At 46.0% G+C, this 21,717-nt stretch overlaps 1 protein-coding gene across 1 annotated transcript in view; it reads left to right on the top strand.

Annotated features, from left to right (window-relative positions):
- cntln (centlein, centrosomal protein) overlaps positions 1-10,416 on the top strand; it is an 82,485-nt gene extending 72,069 nt beyond the window's left edge. Inside the window, exon 28 of the mRNA XM_042107233.1 lies at positions 9,774-10,416. Within this exon, the coding sequence (XP_041963167.1) occupies positions 9,774-9,884 (111 nt within the window). The 3' untranslated portion in view covers positions 9,885-10,416. The remainder of the gene's footprint in view (positions 1-9,773) is intronic.
- The last annotated feature ends 11,301 nt before the right edge of the window (positions 10,417-21,717 follow it).

Raw genomic sequence — 21,717 nt, 5'->3', positions numbered from 1 at the left:
TGTGTGTGTGTGTGTGTTTGTGTGTTTGTCACTAGTAGTCTTCTCATTGCGACCTCTGACCCCTAGCCCCCCGCTGTGTTCGCGCTCCTTCCTCCCTCTTCCTCTTCATCGTCTTTCCCCCTAGCAGCAGCTCGGGAGTCACTGGCCTGCCATCAGGCATTCTGCCCTCTCTCTCTCTCTCTCTCTCTCTCTCTCTCTCTCTCTCTCTCTCTCTCTCTCTCTCTCTCTCTCTCTCTCTCTCTCTCTCTCTCTCTCTCTCTCTCTCTCTCTCTCTCTCTTCCCTTCCTCCCATCATCTTCACTCTCTCCTTCTCTCACTCCTCTCTCTCTTCCTGTCTCGCTCTCTCTCACTCCTCTTCCCTCTCTCTCTCTTTTCCTCGCTCCTCTTCCCTCTCTCCCTGGCCAACACCCCGAGGCAGCTTGTTAGTGGGGAGCTGAGTATTGATCTGGCGCTCCTGTCGATGCCGGGAGAATGAGTGAGGGTCCACCAGAGAGCCTCGGCCGCCTGGCTGCTATCGACGTTTCCTGGGCCCCCGCGCCCACACTGCTCTCTGGATGACAAGGCTGAGACCCACTCCGCTCCTCTCCTCCCCCCCCGATCCCTGTCCCCAGGGGCCAGTCCACTGTGGTGACCCAGGAACTACTTTTTCTTCCCTTTCATGTCCCCCGGCTGAGACCCCCCCACCAGCCCCCCACCCCCATCTTGGTGTTAATAAACACTCGCTCCCCTGGGACATGTGCTCTTGTCCCTTTGTGTGTGATCAAGGGGAGTTTGTTGGCAGGTGTGACTTTTGAGGGAAGGAGTGATGGAGAAAGGGTTACTGCAGTGTGTGTGTGTGTGTGTGTGTGTGTGCGTGTGTGTGCGCGTGTGTGCGCGTGTGTGCGTGTGTGTGCGCGTGTGTGTGTGTGATTCGGTATTATTTTGATCTTTCCCCGGTAATAAACAGAATCAAGTGTAATGGCTTTGATTTTGTGTTGTGTCACTGATGCAAGCGTGTGTAATGAGTGCAGTGTGGGTGCGCTGGCACAGGCTGGGGCGCTCAGGATCAGGGCGCCACTTAGAGCTGTCACTGCAGCCTGCACCTCCTGCCGCCGTCTGGCTCCTCAGGACAAACTGGCTATTAATAGGGCTGCCACACTACCTGGACATGCAACAACTGAGCGTCATTCACTATTAAAAACAGAGTGAATGATGGAGAGAAAGTGTGTGTGTGTGTGTGTGTGTGTGTGGAGAGAGAAGAGAAATATAAGCTGCTTTCAGACATAGGTGTAAAGGCCTATTCACACCAAGAACGATAACGATAACTATAAATAGATATCGTTCTCATTAATATGAATGACGACGTTCACACATAAACTATAACGATAACAACATGAAGAACGATATCGTTGGGGATCACTTTCAGAGCGATTTTCAGAATGATAAAAAGCTAATAGCCAATCAGAACCCATAGAATTTTAATGTCACATTCATTAACACAAGGAGAGACTTTGTTTATCGTTGTTCAGTGTGAACGCTTTTATCGTTATGGTTATCGTTCTTGGTGTGAATAGGCCTTTAGTCCACATGTTCTGCAGATGTCAAGCGGATAAGCCATATATCTGAACAACATAACCAGACATTTGGTACTCCGAACTTAGCCGGCTCTTACACTACTCCCCTCCTAGTATTTCCGACGGACATTATGTAAATAAGCTCATGTCTGAACGAAGCGAAGATGCGGAGATTCTGTTCATGTGCGGCGGTGTCGTACACACATATTGTCCGCATGTTAGCATCATATCTGTATCACCTGAAGGGTCAGACATCCATTTCACAAAGATCCGCATTATATAGTGCGGAGGACATGTCTGAAAACAGTTATAGACATACATGTCTGTTTGTAAGAGAAGAGAGATACAGAATTTCTTTTGAGCTGTCTCGTGTGTGTGTGTGTGTGTGTGTGTGTGTCTGTGTGTCTGTGTGTGTGTGTGTGATGGCCTCCTTGGGTCTGTCACTGCTCTGGCTGGCTCCTGTCCCTGTCAGCCCCTAATGGAGCTGCCTGTGGGACTTCACTTTATTACTGCAGTGGCGCTGCTGTCAATAGCCCAGCCATCACTCACTGCCCCGGCACAGCCCAGCGCTCACCGCCTGTCACACATTTCCACACGTCAACATAACAAGCCCACGCGTGTCAGGACACGACAGCGCCACTCCAGTGGCCGGCGTCTGTCTGTGTGTGTGTGTGTGTGTGTGTGTGTGTGTGTGTGTGTGTGTGTGTGTGTGTGTGTGGGCATTAGAGTGTGTCTCTTTCTCTCTGTGATGGATGGCATGTGTGTCATATCCTATGAGAACAGAGCCAGAGAGTGTGTGTGTGTGTGTGTGTGTGTGTGTGTGTGTGTGCGTGCACGTTGGCTGGCTGGTGTTTTATGTAGTTGCAGGGAGTTGAAGTGGTGTCTGTGTGTGTGTGTGTAACAGTGTCAGGTGGGCTGGCTTGGCTTGTGGCTGGACTGGCAGTCTGTCTGCTCCTCAACTCCTCCACAGTCCCCTCGGCTGCAGCTGCAGGGTCTCTGCCACTGTCCCTGTTCCAGCACAGAGAGCTCTCGGGAGGTTTTCCTTATTCTGTAGTGTGGCCTGCCGTTTGTAGCTTACATTACTCTGGATAGATTTTGTATTGAACTCCAATTGACCACAGAGTCCCTTGGACAGCTTTGCTCTGTGGTTATGTGGTCGTTTATTTGCATTTTGATCCTGATGGACTTTTATTCATTTGCCACTTGTGCCAGTTGCCACTTGCCACTGTGGAGTCTTATGATATTTGGAAACGTTCTGCATTTATTGAACTTTCAAAAAGAAAAGAAAGTGGATCCTCCAAAACATTGTAAAACAGAATGTTGCAAAATATTTTTATTTTTTTTTGCTGGCATTGACTGGTCTCCAACAGTTGCAGTCCATCAGCATCACACTGTTTTACGCTCTCATCCACTGAAGTGGGTTTTTCAGAATCCTTAGATCACTAATCATTTTTGTCCAATTGTACAAACAGAATTGCTTTGGAAGGAATACTGTGACTCTTTGTCACTGTCAATTTTTCTAAGTCGTTCAGTACACCTCCGATTTCACGGCGAAATTGTTTCATTGCAAAACGTTATGTCTTCGCCGTATGTCTTAACTTTGAAAGACCTAGTGATGAATCAAAGGCCTTTAATTATAATAGAAAAGCCCACAGGTCAGTTCCAGACACAGTCGATTGAGCCGGGATTCTGCTGTCATTGCTTTACAAAGAGCCGATGATGAAAGAGATAGAGCCTTTCACTCTGTCCCCTTTTTGGTGAAGAATGTCAGCAGATTTTTCAACTTCATTAATGAATTGATTTAACATCGGCACATTTGTAGGCCTACGGAAAGAGCTTAGACTGGTGGCACAGTGAAGTGAACAGGGACCAGAGTGGCAGTGTATCAGAGAAATGGTGGATCTTTGTGAGCAATTGTGTTTTAGGTGAAGTCAAGACATTACTGTCACTGTGGGGCTTTGCCCTGTTCCTCAGCAATTCATGATATTGCCACCTAGTGGACATTGCTGGTACAAACACATGCAACAAAAAGCCAAGAATAAGACGTGTTCAAAATGTGTCATCTAGTGACTGAGCAACATACTGTAGACCTTCGATTAGAATGGTATCATTAGGGGCCTACAATGACAACATTAGTATTACCGGTAATAACTATTTTATGTTTTGTGTGTCTATGTCTGTTTCTTTGTTGTTCCATATTTCTTTTTCCTTTCTATCCTTCTTTCTTTCTTTCTGTCTATCTATCTGTCTTTCTCTCTTTCTCTCCTCCCTTGCCCTTTTGTCTGTACAGTGTTGGCTTTTAATGAAGCAAACACAAGGGCTCCCGCTGGAGGGTCACTGTCTGGGACAGTGCTAGCAGCAGCGGCCGCCTGGCCGTCCAATAATGGTGTTGTGCTGCGCCATCCCCCCCGGTCCCCCATCAGGCACTGAACGAGCCCCAGCGCTGCTCTAGTGCCTGCATGGGCCACGCGCTCTGACTCGGGGAGGCCGCACGCCCGCCTGCCCGCACACCCCTGGCTCCATTGATTTAATTGCCAGGGTTTATTTGTGGACTGCTAATTATTGATGGGAGGTAAATTGTAATGGAGAGGTCTTTATGAACACTGGGAGATGGTCGGCCTTCCGCCGCCTGGCTTTAATGAACCGCGCCGACGCCGATGCCGCCGCTGCCTCCCTCCGGATCATTTCTCACACACCCATTTTATACCTCAACAACTAAGGCACTTCTCGTGTGTGTGTGTGTGTGTGTGTGTGTGTGTGTGTGTGTGTGTGTGTTTACAACTACCTATTCCCTCAGTTTACTGAGAGGAGTGTATTGCTTTGCAATATATCTGTGCTACTGGGCTCAAGGGGGAGAACGGTTTTGCTATTGAAGACTGAATGGCTCCATTCTGGGTCTTAATCCAAAGGAGATGATTTTTTGCAAAAATGTTCCATCGTTTTGGTTTCCGCTCCTCCTCTCCCTCTGAATAGAGTATGTGTGTGTGTGTGTGTGTGTGTGTGTGTGTGCTATTTGAGAGAACTTCAGTAAGTGATACGCTTCATAACCATACCCTCTCAGAGAGCTTGAGAACACAGAGAAAAAGCTGAGCTCGAGTGCCTGTAATTAAAGTTAATTTAATGACTGTGTTAATTAAATCAGCCATGCCAGGTCTTTCTCTCTGTGACTCAAGCTGAGCCTTTGTACTGGAACTGTGTCACTGGGACACTGGTGCTGCTGATCGAGACTGTTCCTGCTTTCCCAGTGGGTGTGTGTGAGTGTGTCTGTGTGTGTGTGTGTGTCTGTGTGTGGTGCATGCGTCCTAGCTTCCTTTTGTCTTTTTTGCTCATGTTTGTGTGTTCCTGTGTAAAAGAGAGTGAGTGAGATACAAGTGCCTTTTGTGCTTCAAGGCCACCCCAGTAATGCATTACACGCCACTTTCCCTGTGTACTTGGCAGACAGAGGTGTAGTGTGAATTCAGCAGAGCAGGTGTGTGACGTGTGAATGGACTGGAGGCCATTTGGCAGAGGCCCACTGCTGTACAGAGCAGCCTTTCGCTGCTGCAGAATATCTGCGCTGCAGAAACAAATACACACAGCTTCCACTGACCTCAGATCAGCATCTTAAATGTGTTTCTGTCTTGGGTACCTCACACTGTCCCATGAAAACTTGAATTCCTCCAGAACACTAAAGACACTTGAACACTAAAGGCCACTAAAGGTACGCTGGCCTGCTGTCTTCACTGTCCACTTACCTTGTGTCTCAGACCAGCTTTGAGGACGGCGGACTCCCTTGAGCGAGTAGGCCGTACAGTGACCACGTGTGTGGTGTGCATCAGTCAAATGCGCCCAACTCTAACCGTGGATGAGGAGACCTGTGCACGGAGTGGACCGAGGTGGGCTGAATTTGGGTCTATTGTTCTCCCAACCCTCCCTCAGTCTCCCCCCATTGACTCCTAATGAGTAAGGGAAGAAAAGTGGAAGGAACAAAGACCTGTGCGTATGCTGCCTTTAATCTGGGGTGTATTTAGGTCAGGACGCGCAGCTCAGGTTGCACAGACCTGATAGCAGCAACAACTTATAAAAAAACCAGAGAGAGATTTTTAATTACACTATCTGTGGCCCCAAGTGTCCAATTCCCTTTCATATGGGCCCCTGGGGGCCCCAAGCAGAGAATGGAGAGAGGATGCTGGGCTCAGGGCGAGTAATTACACGCTGGAAGAATAGATTGGTGTGTCTGCTTGATGCTCTTACCTGAGTGCTGTTTCTTTTTGTTATTATTATTTATTATTAATATTATTATTTATTTTCCCGCATGTGACACGTTCATTATCTCCTAATCAAATGCAGACTTTAGTAGGTCTTGGGTGCTTTTGTTTTTTTTGTTGTTGTTCTCGTTTGATAACTTTGATTTCAAAACAAAAGTGTGAAGATCAAAGATCATAAAAGTGTTTTTTTTTACTCTCTCTCTTTCTCTCTTTCCCTCTCCTGTGATCAGGGAAAGTAGCGTCTGTGTTTTTCCCAAAGTGGCCTAGATTGGAGTTGGGTTTTTGTCAGCACACGGGGATAGGGCGCCAAACAAAATCGCACAAAGAGAGCAGTGACGCCAGGGGGGAAAACGCACCGTGTGTAACCTGAGTTTAAGTGTTCATCAGAAGAACAGCGCCAGGCACTGGAGAATACTCTCACTTGCAACGAATGGAGAGGAAGCGTTGGAGATGTGGTGGGGGAGAGGGACACGCTGCCGACGCCCACAGTTGTCCACCGAACATCTTGAGGTGCTTAAAGTGTAATGAAGAGTGTGGTAAGGTGTGTGGCTGGCGGAGTTAGCGCCGAAAAAAGGGCTGGCGTGCGCACGCGGTGATAATGGATACATGATGTTTCCCTCGCTGCACCAGCCGTGACCTTTCCCGCTAAATGCGAAGGGGGGATCGGCGGAGTCTCCTGCCTCCCATTTGCATTCAGTCCCCTCTTACCCGCTGCACAAATTGGGCCCTTGAAAAAACTCCTCGTACCTCTTTTGGGGGAGAGCAAAAGGAGCTCGATCGATCTGTGGAAAAGGAAAAAGTGAGCTAGGTGTGTGTCTGTCTGTCTGTGCGTGTGTGCGTCCATGTGTGTGTGAGTGTGCGTGCGTGCGTCCGTGTGTGTGTGTGTATAAAGTCACTAACTCACAGTGGGGTTACAGGCTTTGAGTGCAGAATGCCACTGCCTGCAGGTTGGCCCCAGGCTCTGTAATACCAGTGTCACTTAATTGGTCTATAAAACACCTTTACATTGTCCACGGCCCCTGTACATCACGCCCCCAGCCCCCTCTGCTCTCCACTCCTCTCCTCCCAGGCTGAAGCAGCCGCTCACGGAGCGTGGAGTGAGGGATTGGTGCGTGGGCAAGCTCCTGCATAGGGGCTGGGGGAGGAACACCATGGATGGACAGGTCTGGCCTGCCCGGAGGTGGAGGGGAGTAGAGGGGGGTGGGGGTGGGGGGGAGTAGAGGGGGGCGGGGGTGGGGGGGAGTAGAGGAGGGTGGGGGCGGGGGTGGTGGTGGAGGTGGGCTCTGGCGCGGACTGCCATCAGATGGCGCGGAGGCTGCAGCGCTGCTCGGCTCTGCGCTCCCACTGGCCCCATTAGTGCGGAGAGCGCCGAGCCAGCAGCACTCACCACACCGCAGGCCGCACTGAACCGCACTCACCTCTGTGTCATCACCTGGAGTCACTCTCAGCACACACACACACACACACACACACACACACACTCTCTCTCTCTTTCTCTCTCTGTCTCACTGACACACACACTCTAACATATAGATAGATAGATAGATAGATACTTTATTGATCCCCAGGGGAAATTCAAGGTCTCAGCAGCAGCATACATACAACACAAACACATTCTTAAACAGCAGAAAGAGTAATTAAAGTATATAATATAAAAACACAACTAAGCAGTAAGGACAGTAGAAGATAAATAATATGCTAAATATACTAAAATACAAATTATACTAACACTTAATACAATATATAAAAATATACTAAAATACAAATTACAAAAATACAAATTATACACTTAATCTAAATCAATTCTATTCTATTCTATTCTATTCTATATACAGTCACACACCCACCCACACCCACACACACATATAAACTGTTCATTTGCTCTTCACTATTACTTTGCTCTTTATATAAATAAATACGGTGGCAAAAATGGTGTCTCATTGATAGGCTGACTGTGCCACATGTACTGTACATGCACACAGACATAAGTGGAGTATTGGCCCAAATGCTGTGTGTGCAGTGATCCTCCTGAGGCTGAGCAGGAGCCTGTGTGCACCTGTCCGTCTGACTGCAGTGCCGTGTGCAGACCAGTCAGAACGCTCTCGCCGTCCACCGCGCTCTCGTTCTCTCTGGACCGCACGGCCGCCGTGTGCTGTCGGTCACCTCAGCCCATTTCCCACTGACAGATTGGGGTGGCTAATTGCTGGGCTTGTGTTTTCAGTGGCCGGTGGCCTGCTTGCGCTGGTGTGTTGGACACCTGTTAAAGGACATAATTAAGTCTCAAGCCATCGCTAATTAGGCTTTGCACTCCCAGCCATCAGCAGTATCTAGTGCGCTTTGAGTGGCGAGGCTCATGTATTTGTGTATGGATTAGCCTGAGGTTGTTGTACTGGGGCTTTGTGTGTGTGTGCACACTCCTGTTTTCCCTGGTGTGTTGGGTAGGTAAGTGTGGCAGCGTTGACTGTGTGTGTGTGTGTGTGTGTTTGTGTGTGTGTGTGTGTGTGTGTGTGTGTGTGTGTGTGTGTGTGATCTGCAGTGAAGCACTCGGCACGGAGAAGCGTTTGATGCAGTCAGCAAAGGGACTGTGTTATACCCCAGCCGGTCGGCCTTAGGGGAGGCCATGTTTCCCCACTCCCCCCTAATGAAGGTGGGACGCTGGGTAGCAGTCTGCCACGCTGGCGCTCGCTCGCTCTCTCTTTATAGCTGTCTGCTGTCTCGCTCTCCTCCACCCTTTTCTCTTGTTCTCTCATTCTCTTTCTCTTCCATCTGTATCCATCTTTCATCCTTTTTTCTCTCCTTCTATTTCTCCCTCTCAAAGCCTCTGTCTGTTTTGGTCCTGTGCCTCTTAAAGCATTAAGCCAAGACACTTTGATATAAATGACAACACTGCTGAAGACACAAACAAGCAAAGCTGCAAAGTTAGTATGAATATTTATAGCAGATTATTTGCCTTTGATCGCTAGCAATGTCCTTGTGTTGATGTAACATGTAAGGAGTGTCTCTCTCTATCTCTCTCTCTCTGTCTGTCTGTCTGTCTGTCTCTCCTAATGTGGTACTCCTCCATATCCATCTTACAGCTACATTTCACGCACACATCCCTCTCTGCGGCTCCCGTCATCGTATTCTCTGGTGGCTGACGCCTGGCGTCTTCGTTGCTGCTAGAGATGTTGACACGGCCGACTCACAGCCAGGCCCAGTGCTCTCCGACCTGATCAGTGTTCATGAAGTGCAGTGCTGCAGGAAGTGCCTGTGTCTGATCCCTCTCCCAACCCTCAGCCTCAGCTCAAGCTACAGTCACTTAGTACTGTTCCTAGACCAGTGCCGTTTCTACCCTGTCCCAACTCACAGCCTCAGCTCATGCTACAGTAACTTAGTACTGTTCCTAGATCAGTGCCATTTCTACCCAAGAGAATACACTGTGGTCGTATAGCGGGTTCCTGATCCGCCCCTAAGAACTGATGTGGGGAAGATGCTCCAGCCTGTAGTGCAGAGCTTAAGAGCAGGGAAGCCTCCCTCACTGCCTGTTGAGTGGGTGGCCTGAGCTTGCCTTAGATCCTAACTGCTGTTAAATAACCTTACACAAGCATCAGCAGGAGACGCATAACATATTCCTTCAAGAAGATGATGAAATTCCCACAATGCATATTTTATCGTTTTGATCTTCGCAAAAAGATGGATGTACCACAAAAAAAAATGTGAGTAAAGATCAGCAAAGTTTCCCACCCCTACCACACACACCCCACACCCCCTCGCCTGTCTTAACTCCCGCCTGTCATCACAAACACAAACATGACCAGGACCTCTGAAAGACTGCCAGGTGAAAAAAAACAACAAGCCTTTTCCCTTATCTTGACATCCATGTCTGACTCTCTCCCTCTCTCTCTCTTGTTCTCCCCCCACCATCCCTCTTTCTCTCTCTCTCTCTCTCTCTCTCTCTCTCTCTCTCTCTCTGCCCCACCTCCACCCCCCAAAGATCCCCTCTGCAGAGCTGCTGATGGACGCCATGCTGGCCAAGATGAAGGAGAGGAAAGTGCTGACGGAGGAACTGGCCACGCTTGAAGCAGCAGTCAGCGAAAAAGCCTGACCGCAGGAGAGAGAGAGAGAGAGGAAGCGCGGGAGAGAGCGAGAGGGTCTGTCATCATCCTCCTCAAACGTTGGGAGTGCCCAGCCTCGCAGTGGGAGCCCCATTTGGCTGCCACGGCCAGGGCTGAAGGAGTGTTTTGAAGAACCCTTCAACCTCTCCATCTCTCCCTCCCTCTCTCTTCTCTTTTTTCCTTCTTTCTTTTTGTTTTTACCCGGGAGCGGGCCACTGCTAGCCTGATGTTAACCGCCCTCTGTCCACTCCGTGTCCGTGCACACTGTGTGTGTGTGTCTGTGTGTGTGTCTGTGTGTGTGTGTGTGTGTGTGTGTGTGTGGAGAAACACTGGCCACTGTATTACTGTATTAGGTTACTGGCCAGTCGGGGCAGGATGTTTTGACCTCTTCAAACGCCGACTGTGACCAAATCATGCCCCATATATGGTAGCAGCAGCTTATCAGTAGAGATATTATTTCTCTGTAATGTTTAACTTATTTCTTATTGATCTAGATGTTTTAATTAAAAATGTTTTTGTTAATCATCGGTTGTCGCGTCTTTAGTGTATTCCTGGACTCCAGGATCTGTGTGTGTGTTCTCCTGATGGCGCCGTGGAGCGCTCCTCTCTGGTCCAGACTCGCCTCCCTCTGGCTCTGGCCCACTGATCTGGGATCAGCTGCCACAGGCTAATTAGTTGGGACATCAAGTCTGGCCGCCAGCGCTGAGCATGAGGTGAAACTTGGTTGGATATTTTGTCACAATTACGATTCAAAACAGAGCGTAGCGAAAGCATCGACGTGTTGCAGTATGCATCGTTACGATTTTTTGTTTGTTTACTTTTTCCAAAATTGTTTAAATAGTTGATTCACTTTATTATTTGGCTTTTCATTGATTTTTTTTTTTTTTTTTTTTTTTTTTTTTTTTTTTTATCTCAGAGGTTAAATATTTTAGACATTCTAACGCGCCATCTGGAACACCGAGTAGATCCACACACTTGTTCGGTTTCTGGTGCTGATATTTATCATTTCATATATTTGTGAGCAGTTGTGTGAGTGTGTGTGTTTTCTTGAGTGTCCTTGAGTCTGTGGATCTGCTGCTGGCTCCCGCTCTCTAATCAGATATTATTTTATCCATCTCTTTGTTTTCCTTCTTTCTCTTGTCTTTCCTGCCTGCTTTTTTCATGTACAATTAACAACCTTATGTAAAACCACCCGTTCAGGAATTAGCAAGAATAATTCAACTTTTTATCTCCTCAAATTTATGCTAATGATGTCGTTTTCCTTTATCTTTTTATAATAAAGGATTAGCCCAGGACTGTGTCTCAAGCAACTCGGGGACCAATTTAGCTGTGATCCAGGAGAGGCAAGCCCTGGTGGTTAATTACCATTAATTAACATAGTTTGCATCTTTTCTTCTGTGAATACCCAAGAGGAAGCTATTGTCAATATTTGTCCCATATAAATTTGCTGGTTTCTAGTCACTGTCCTCAAGCATAATGCTGCTAATGACAAACATTAATAACTAGGAGGAACCTCCGCCGTGCTGTGGGGATAGAGAGTGGGGGGGGGATAGCATTGCCGAGCAAATTAGCATGGAGGCCCCTCTCTCCCCGTGCCCCCCCATCTCTCCCAGCCTAATGCGGAAAGCCTAGTCAACATGTTTGCCGAGGCGCGCCATCAGACTGATGTGGCCGCCGTCTCTGTGACATATTCAAATGCGCCGGCGCTCCCCACGGTTTAATTAACCTGGCCTTGTGCTGCTTCCCCCTGTACATGCTAGACACGCACACACACACACACGCACACATGGCCCATGCACCAAGTCATTCCAAATGCTCTATAGGAATGGAGAATGAGACCCGTCCTTCCTGTGTGTTTCCCTCTCTTTTACTTTCTAACTCTATCACTCTCTCTCTCTCTCTCTCTCTCCATCCCTCTTGTAGAACTCTCTCATTAAGCAGGTCTCCTAGGGGACTGACTTTGATCAGAAGTTCCAAATGCAAAGTTTTCCCTCCCCTCTCTTTATTCCTCGAGCTGCTTGGCGCCTGTGTCATTTTTTTTCCCCTCTCTCACTTTTTTTTTCCTGCCCCTCTCTTCCTGCCTTCTCCTCATCTGTCTTTAATCCACCTGTCCCACTTTCGGCGGGGTCTGGGCCGGGCTGCTGCGGTGGGGTACCAGGGGGGGGGTGAGCGGTCGGGAGTTGACTGGGAGGACGATCGATGAGGAGGTGGCTTTGGGGCGCCCCTGCCCCCACCCCCACCCCCTGCGCCCGCTGCCCTGCGTCACGGGGGAAGAGAGGGGGAGTGCAGGGGAGGGCTGGGGGCCAAGTACAAAGGGATGCAGCGGAGGGGATCACAGCTGCCAATCGCCGCACCCCACTGCCCATGCACAATTAGGAGCAGAGACACGAGAGCCGGGAGAGGAGCGGAGAGGCAGAGATGGACACCTCCAGCCCTGGCCTCAGGCCGTCTCCCTGCTCTCAGTACACGAGCCACTAGCTACAGTAGATGTCAGCATACAGTATCTGAGATAGCGTTCAGTTTTATAGTGTATATTTATTTATCATCAAATTATCAAATTGTTAAAGATGAAATTAGGGGGAAAGACTGTACACACTGAGCTTGCCATTCTTATGTGTGTTAAGAGTACAGTCGTGTGCACTCCTGGTGTACTTCTCTGACTGGGTATGGAGTGCGGTATAGAGTGTAGCCACCAGAGGGCTCAAATATTTTATTGAATAGTATTGTGTTAGTGGAATAGAGGTTGTGCATCCTCAAAATGACAAAATGGTATAACACCGGCTTGTCATTCTCCACCGGTAAGCAGATCTTTTTGATTAATTATACATCAATCAATAAGATCAATACTAGTCATATTATGACACACCCTTGCTTTCACTTGGAACACCTACACAGATAAAAATGCTGGACTGTCCATCCCAGAAGCAGGGAGACAGACGTGCGTGCCATGCGGGCTGGTGAGCCGCTGGTGATGAGAAGGGGGCAGTGATGAGAGGGGTCTGACAGACTGCACCCAGTGGCTGAGGCAGAGCGAGCAGTGCTCTCCTCTAAAGCCTGTGAGCCTTTGTAGCCAGAGCTCCTGGTGTGCAGGGGAAGAGGCCTGAGCAGGGACTAATCCACAGCCATGACAGCTGGGGGAGAAGCAGCCGCAGCAGCACTCTCTCTCTCTCTCTCTCTCTCTCTCTCTGTTTCTCCTTTTCTCTCATCCCTTTCTTCTTCTTTTTCATCCCTTACTCCATCACTCTCGTGTCTGTTCATGACATTTTGACCTGCTCTGGTGAAGTCTGTGATTAACACAAGGTCTCCATTTTCAACTTCCAATATTCATTATGGCCAGTATTCCTGCAACTGTGTTGACAGCTGAATGAGTGGGTATCCATGTTAATTCTCCCCTAAAGTCCTCCCAAAGCAGACACACTAAACATCCCACAGCTGATGGTGATTGTAGATGCTCTAATTGCATTGTCTATGTCTGATATGAGGGACTCCTTAAACCATATAAATTCTTCAGCCTACATTTCCTCAGTGGCAGATAACCAATAATAATAGTGTGAAAACTTTTTTCATAAAAAAAACTTTTTTGTTCAGCACCTGGGATGTGCACAAAGTCTCCTTGTAAGTGTTAGTCCGGTTGAAACCAGGCTATGTAAGTGTGCCAGAAAAGATCCCATAGATTCTCATGGTGGCTCAAAGCTTATTTAGGGAGATTACAGGTTTGAGTCGTTGTGCCTCGTTTAGCTGATTGGGACAGAAGCAGGAAGGAACCTAAGTGTGGGAGATGAGAGTTAGACTGGGATGAGAAAATTATGTAAAATTGTTCAAATTCAGAACATAAATCCAAATGGTTTAGTTAAGTCTTCATGTTGTGAAGCCTCTAATAATGGATTTTTTATTCTACTGAATTAATTATTCCTAGACACACACTATCATACTAGTGCTAGTTTTCTGTAAATACACTGCTCAAAAAAATTAAGGGAACACTTACAGTTTTCCACAATTGTTAAAACACATATTTTGAAACCTTCCACCCTTTTCTCCATTCTCAAACTACTGTACATGCACAGAATGTCTGACAGTTCTTGCAAAATAAAACACTCGCCTCAAAAGTTTTACTTGTGCTCAGAACCAAACAGTGTCAGAGTACCGATCCAGTGTATGATTGAAGTGTTCCTTTAAAGCAACACCAAAGAGTTTTTTGTACCTTAAAATATTGTTTCCAAAATCGTTTCGGTGGTTCATCAACTGGGTGAACGGCACTTCTGCATTCTCTTCGCGACCCTCTATCGGCTATAACCGCACTATGCAAGTTTGCCAGATCGGGTAGCGGATCTGTAGTTCGATGAAATGACATAAGAAACTACAAATTTGACTTGCTTCTGATGTCGCAATACATCATACTTTCATAACATCATGCAACCTACTCTACCTGGTGAAGAAATCCCTGAAACAGAAGAGCACATCATGGGTATAACAGCCTTGCTAATGACTGTGTCTGTGCACACACACACACACACACTCCCCTACTGTGTGGTGATGTTAGGAAGCAAACAACGCCTGTGTGTTTTATTTGCATAACATTAGTGCGGTAGAGCTCCGTCCACAGCGGCTCTCGGCAGGCCACAGGACTGACTGCAGCTCCCCCTGCCAGCGCAGGTGAGCCGGCCCACATCGCTGGGACCAATTACAGCGTCGGCTCATTAGCATGGGTGAGTGGGGGGTGGGGGGGGGCAGTGCAGCGGAGGCCGGCCCGCGCCAACACCAGCACCAGCGGAGGGAGAGGCTCAGAGCGCCGGGCATCCAACCCACTGCTCAGGCCACTAGTGCCCGGGCTGCCGCGAAACCCTGTTTCTTTCATTTCTCTCTCTCTCTCTCTCGCTCTCTCTCTCATTTGCAGGAGGTGGTAGAACTGACGGCCTTTTATCTGTGCAGGAGATGTGAGTGTTATTGTACATGCCATTTATTTGTTTTGTCAGATAATAAACACAAATGACCAAAACAAATGTCTTGTTCACTCTCTTGTGATTTGATAACACTCAAACTTAGAAATACAGTACTATGCAATAGTTTTAGGCCACCTCAAATGTTTTGCTTGTTATAAGGTCCACATATATTTATTTATTTAAATATGTATTTCTCTCTCTCTTTATTAGAATAGAATCACCTCAGAAAATGCAGGAAACATTAGCACATCACCTTACACACATATCTCTCTCTCTCTCTTTGAGAGCAAAGGGAAGACTTACCTCTTTCACGTTTCTCTCTCTCCTTACAGACAACCTACAGCTTCTCTCTCTCCCCCTCTTTCCCTCCTATTTACAGACAACCTACAGCTTCTCTCTCTCCAGAAACCTCTCTCCTCTTTAAAGATGACCTAAAGCCTCACTATCTTTCTCTTTTGTCTATCATGCCCTACAGAGCAATATTTTAAAAAATAATTTCTGTTTTGTTTCTTAGGCCCTTATTGAATTTGGTGTTTTAGCAGTGTTCTAATGACCAATCTTGCCATGCTGCCCACTGATGGGCATGACCAGCCCTCCAGAAGCTGCTGGCAGATCCACCAGAATATCAGAACCAGAACCAGCCAGTGCAACAGCTTCTGCCCTGTGAGATTGGTCATTATAACACTGACTGCTAGAAATAACAGATTTAATGGTAATTTAACAGAACCAGCAGTACACGTGTGTTCTTTTTTTACTGTTGACATTTTTTTCTGTACAGTATGTCATTGTAACATTGCTAAAACAACACATCAAATGGTGTCTTAACACTTTGTCACATCTCTGTATTGCATCCCATCAGCTGTTAAATAATAGTTTGAACGAATAATTAGACCTCTTTGTCGTGATCACAGTCATGATTTTATTTCTCTAGCAGCACACAGAATGTCTGTCTGTGAATCGGGGTCATCACTCAGACATGCCCTGTTGAAATAAACTACCCCTGTGCCACTATCTACCCCTGTGCCACTATCTACCCTCTCCGGTAGGGCTGAAATATATGGTGTGACGGAGCACAGAGAGAAGCGACTGCCAGAGTGCCCAGCGGGCCGTGGGCCCAAGTGCTCCATCACTGCTTACCACTTCCTGCTGCCGGGACTCCGCCCAGAGATCTGAGGGGCTCCAGCAGTGGTGTGGGAAGTGTGAACCGGGAGCTTCTGAAAGGGTCAGTTCAAGACGGACAAAACGTTGCAAACACTCTGATTCAATGCAAATGGTGGTGCATTTAACACTATCTGCTCAAGCACTCTGTGAAGGCCATTGTTTGCTTTCTCTTCTGAATTTCTTTCGAGCTTGACGAAATCTATATAAACAAAGATTTAAAAAAAAATAATTAAACTTTTGATTGTTATGTTTCATCTATAAATGGCTTTAGATGGATATACTTTTTAAAATGGCAGGTTTTGTATTCAACTTTATGTCTATAGGATAACACCTCTGATACACCCCCCCCCCTCCCCCCCCAAATAGAGAAAACTACCTTAAATGTCTGCTGCACATTGTTGCGACCACTCGTCAGTAAAACCGTATGTTTTTTAACTTGCCCCACATGAGCTCATAAGCTGTGACAGTAGTAGGCACAAAGGAGGTTGTGTATCTGTAATAATGTACATGATCACTATGGACTTGTGATATATGACAAGTTCATTTATACATTTTCATTTCATACCTGTCTGTTGTTTATTTTAGGTGTTTGCACAGCCCTAGCTATTTATATAAAACAAGACTTTGTTTGGGTTTAGGGTTTTCAACAGTTTGGTAGGCAGTTCTTTTACTGTCATAGATTAGGTATTCAATTCCCCATAGCCATTCCTGCATAGTGCAGTTTTTACCCATGTTTTAGGCTAGTATTTATTTGTGAAAATTGGGAGACTTATTTTGATATAATAAAAAATGATTCATACGTGTGATGGAACAGAGCCGATGATTAGCGCCTGTAGTTGGGTGTGGCCAAAAAGCCCAGTCAGAGTGTGGGGTATAAAGATAAAGATCTGAAAAAGGCCTGAAAATGGTCAATCAAAGCATGAGGCAAATGACAAAAAGGAAAAAATCTAAATCAGCCAATACCTAGCCATCTCAGGGTCATAATCACACTCACATTTGACCTGACTAAGACTACTACGTAAGACAATACAGGTGAGCACATAAGAGCTCCATCCAGGCCAGCACCATTCCCATCAAGAGGGGTACACACACAATAACCAATTAACGAATATAAAAATGTTTATAGTTAAGTTTATATGTGTGTTTGCAAGAGTTCATAAAAAGGCAGATCTGTGCATATTTAGCTTGGTGTGGTCGCATCACGACCATAGGGATCACAGGTGTCACAAGACCTGACAGAATATGTTGACAGGTACTTTTGTGACAACCACCACCTGACCACCCCCCTAAAATTCAGTATTTCAGTATTACAGTATTCAGTACTCCGTATAGGAAAACATCTTGGAGGAAAAATGTAAACCCTATTCAGGTTAGAAAAAAAAAATTTAATCATTGAATTAAAGGGGAACTTGGAAACTATTTCAACGTAATAAACCCGTTTAGAAATCATTTGGTTAAATGACCTGTTCCGGTGAAAATGGTGACTTTCCCCGCTGCCCCTAGCGTCCCCAGGCGGAACACCAACATTGAGACTACCGTCCCGGAAAGAGAAGTGAGAAACAAAAAACTGCCAAATTTATGCTAACCGTTTCGCTAGCTTGTAATCCATGTGCTTTATCGTTTACCTTTTTCCACAGTTTGAAATAGCATAATGCACAATTTCTCCAAAAGAGGGGGAAATATAGCTAATCCTGCCAAGTTTCCCTTTAAATGTAATGATTTTTTTTTTGTCACTCAGTCTGTGGTGACGGCCTGGCCTGCTCTAGGCAGATTTGCACATTTGCCATATTCCTTACATTCCTTAATGGTGGATTTCACTGAACTCCAGGGGATGTTCAGTGACTTGAATTTGTTTTGTATCCATCCCCTCACTTATGCTGTCAATAACCTTTTCTTTGAGTTGTTTGGAGTGTTCTTTTGTCTTCATGGTGGAAGGCACAGTGTGATCACAGACCTCTCTCGTTTGTAAAGTGAGCAAATCCATGCCTGCACACACAGGGACACATACGTAAGCATCTTCCACACATTCACACCTCTACTACTGTCCCAAGGTGCCCCATTAAATAAGGCCTCATCCATATCAGGGGTCCCTCACACAACCTAACCTAGGGGTCCCTTTACAGTTCATACTAGGCACACACCGGACACACCTTTGATGGCCCCACAGCAAGTCACCCAGTGAGCCATCACCCTACTCTCCCTTGAACGTGGGCCTGTGATGTGATAAAGCTGCAGCCAAAGAGCTAGGATGGGTGACAACAGCTGTCTCCATCAGCTAAGCACTACAATGTCATTCTCATTATTGCATCAAAGTAGTACCTGGTGAGAGAGGAAAAACTGTGATTTTATCTTTCCTGTGCCAAAGAAAAATATATAAAATAAAGCAATAGCACAAATACAGTACTTTAAAATATTAACAAAAGTTGTAAATATATTCCTAACGTATACTAGATATAGATAGATAGATAGATAGATAGATAGATAGATAGATACTTTATTGATCCCCAAGGGGAAATTCAAGGTCTCAGTAGCATAAACATCACACACAACATGCACTTGTAGCAGAAATGGTAAATATTAAGTATAAGTACAGTATTAACATATAACAAAACTCCACTGTACAATAGAGACAGTTGAAGGTAAGAAAAACTAACAAAACTAAATACTAAATATACTATATAAATTAAATAAAAAAATCCACAGTGTGCTTGAGGGTGATCAAGCATGAGACGCTTGCAGTGACAGGGCCGGGACTGGCCTGTAGTTCTGTGTGCATGGTAAGGTGCTCAAGAGAGTGAGTGTCATGGTGAAGGTGCAAAAAGTAGTCCAACAGTGCAAGAATAAGGTCTAGAGACCAGCATAAATAATATGGACAAATAAGAGAGTAGAGTATAATGTAGACAAGGTAATATTAAAAACTATGACAGTGCAAGAATAGGTTGAGGTAATAGGGTTACAGCCATTCAGTATTGTAGCAGAAGCCATTGGTCATGTGTGCTAATATAGCATGAAAAACAGTGTAGCAGTAAAACAGTAGCAGTAAGACAGTGGTAAAATGTGGCTAGTGGACAGACAGTATCCAAACATGGAGAGGGTGGAGAGGAAGACAGACTATGCGGAGAAGTCTATCTCTCCTCTTCCCTTAAAGGGGAACTTGGCAACTATTTCAATGTAATAAACCCGTTTAGAAATCATTTGGATGGTTAAATGACCTGTTCCGGTGAAAATGGTGACTTTTCCCGCTGCCCCTAGCGTCCCCAGACGGAAAACCAACCTTGCAACATTGAGACTACCGTCCCGGAAAGAGAAGTGAGAAACAAGAAACTTGTTTTAAATCGTGTTTCTTACCTTGCAACATCCACATTGTCTACCGAACTTATGCTAACCGTTTTGCTAGCTTGTAAACAAATCCATGTGCTTTATCGTTACCTTTTTCCACAGTTTGAAATAGCATAATGCACAATTTCTCCAGCAGAGGGGGAAATCCTGCCAAGTTTCCCTGCCCTTCACTTGTTCAATGCCAAGTGAAGCATTGAACAGTTCAATGGCCCTGGGGACAAATGACTTCCTCAGTCTGTCTGTTGTGCAAAACAGTGAGTGAAGTCTCCAGCTGATCAGGCTCTTCTGCTTTACAATAGTGCTGTGGAGTGGATGACACTCATTGTCCAAAATGTTGATCAGTTTGTTCAGGGTCCTTTTGTCAGATATTGAAGTGATGCACTCCCACTACAGAGCCAGCTTTCCTTACCAGCCTGTCAAGTCGCCCAGCATCCTTCTTCTTTGTGCTTCCTCCCCAGCATACCACTGCATAGAAGAGGACGCTGGCAACAACAGACTGGTAGAACATCCTGAGGAGCTTGCTGCACACATTGAAGGACCGCAGCCTCCTCAGGAAGTACAGTCTGCTCTGCCCTTTCTTGTAGAGTGTGTCAGTGTTGGCTGACCAATCCAGTTTATTGTCCACGTGGAGACCCAGATACTTGTAGGTGCTTACCACCTCCACATTGACCTCATCAATGGAGACTGGTAGCAGAGCGGGCTTAGACCTGCGGAAATCCACCACCATCTCCTTGGTCTTTAAAGTGTTGAGTTGAAGGTGATTGAGTTTGCACCATTGCACAAAGTCCTCCACCAGGCTCCTGTACTCCTCTTGCTCGTCCCTGATACACCCCACAATTGCAGTATCATCAGAAAACTTCTGCATGTGGCATGACTCGGTGTTGAAGCAGAAGTCAGATGTGTACAGGGTGAACAGGACTGGAGAGAGCACAGTTCCCTGTGGCGCTCCAATGCTGCTGATCACAGTGTCAGAGAAACAGTGCTATCACATACTAGTGCTATGTGACCATATTATTTGGTAACAATTTACTTGACAGTGTTGACATAGGAGTGTCATGACACATGAACCCTAATCCTAACCTCTAACCCTAATCCCAACTCTAACCCTAAACCTAACCCTAACTTGTTATGACAAAAACCGAATGACACTTAATGACAGAAGCGTTATGTCATAAATGTTTATGACTTGTTTATGACACAGTGTCATGTCACTCTTATGTCGATACTTTCAAGTAAAGTGTAACCATCTTAGAGTTAGGGTTAGGATTAGGGTTAGAGGTTATGATTAGGATTAGGGTTAGGGTTCATGTGTCATGACAGTGTCGTGTCACTCTTATGTCGATACTGTCAAGTAAAGTGTAACCATCTTAGAGTTAGGGTTAGGATTAGGGTTAGAGGTTATGATTAGGATTAGGGTTAGGGTATATGTGTCATGACAGTGTCATGTCACTCTTATCGTCCCCTTAGAATTATAGGGTTCTATCTGCGTTCTGAGTAGTTCTGAGATATTGAGCTTCAAAGTCTTAGAATTCCATAGAGTTATACTGCTAAGTGGAACAAACCTCTTCAGATATAATGTCCAAAAATGCATACAACTACAAGAAACACTTCACCTCATCTTCTTAAGGTGTCACAGAATAAGAATATGTAAATAACTCAATTTTGACAAAAATGTCAGATAGAACCTTATAATTCTAAGGGGACGTTATGTCGATACTGTCAAGTAAAATGTTACCGTTAAAAGTTTCAGCAGCTGAGAAACTTTTGCTCAAGTTCTTCACCAGTCAAAGCTCTATGGGTGAATGGCAAATCTCTTATTAAATCTTGACCAAAGTTCGCCCAACAACATGTGGGAGACTCCAAGGTCAAATGGAAGTTTGTTGGTCTGATGAGACCAAAATTGAGCTTTTTGGCCATCAGACTAATTGCTATTTCTGGCGTACACCAAACACTGCACATCACTAAAAACGCACCATCCCTAATTTGAAGCATGGTGGTGGTAGCATCATGTTGTGGGGATATTTCTTGACAGCAGTCCCTGGAAGGCTTGTAAAGGTAAAAGTAAAATGAATTCAGCAAAATATATGGAAATCCTGGAGGACAATGTGATTCAGTCAGCAAGAGAACTACGACTTGGGAGAAGATTTACTTTCCAGCAAGACAATGAGCCGAAGCATACAGTGAAAACTACACAGACATGGTTTAAAGACAACAAGGTGAATTTTCTGGAGTGCCAAGTCAAAGCCCAGACCTCAATCCTATAGAAAATCTGTGGCTGAACTTGAAAAGGGCTGTTCACACCCAATCCCCTTCCAACCTGACAGAGCTTGAGCAGTGGGCAGCCGTGGCCTACTGGTTAGGGCTTCAGGTTTGTAACCGGAGG

This window comes from Alosa sapidissima, chromosome 1, assembly GCF_018492685.1.
Source record: "Alosa sapidissima isolate fAloSap1 chromosome 1, fAloSap1.pri, whole genome shotgun sequence".
Classification (NCBI taxonomy): Eukaryota; Metazoa; Chordata; class Actinopteri; order Clupeiformes; family Clupeidae; genus Alosa; species Alosa sapidissima.
Note: the sequence above shows the minus strand (reverse complement) of the source record. Positions and strands in the feature narration are given on the sequence as shown.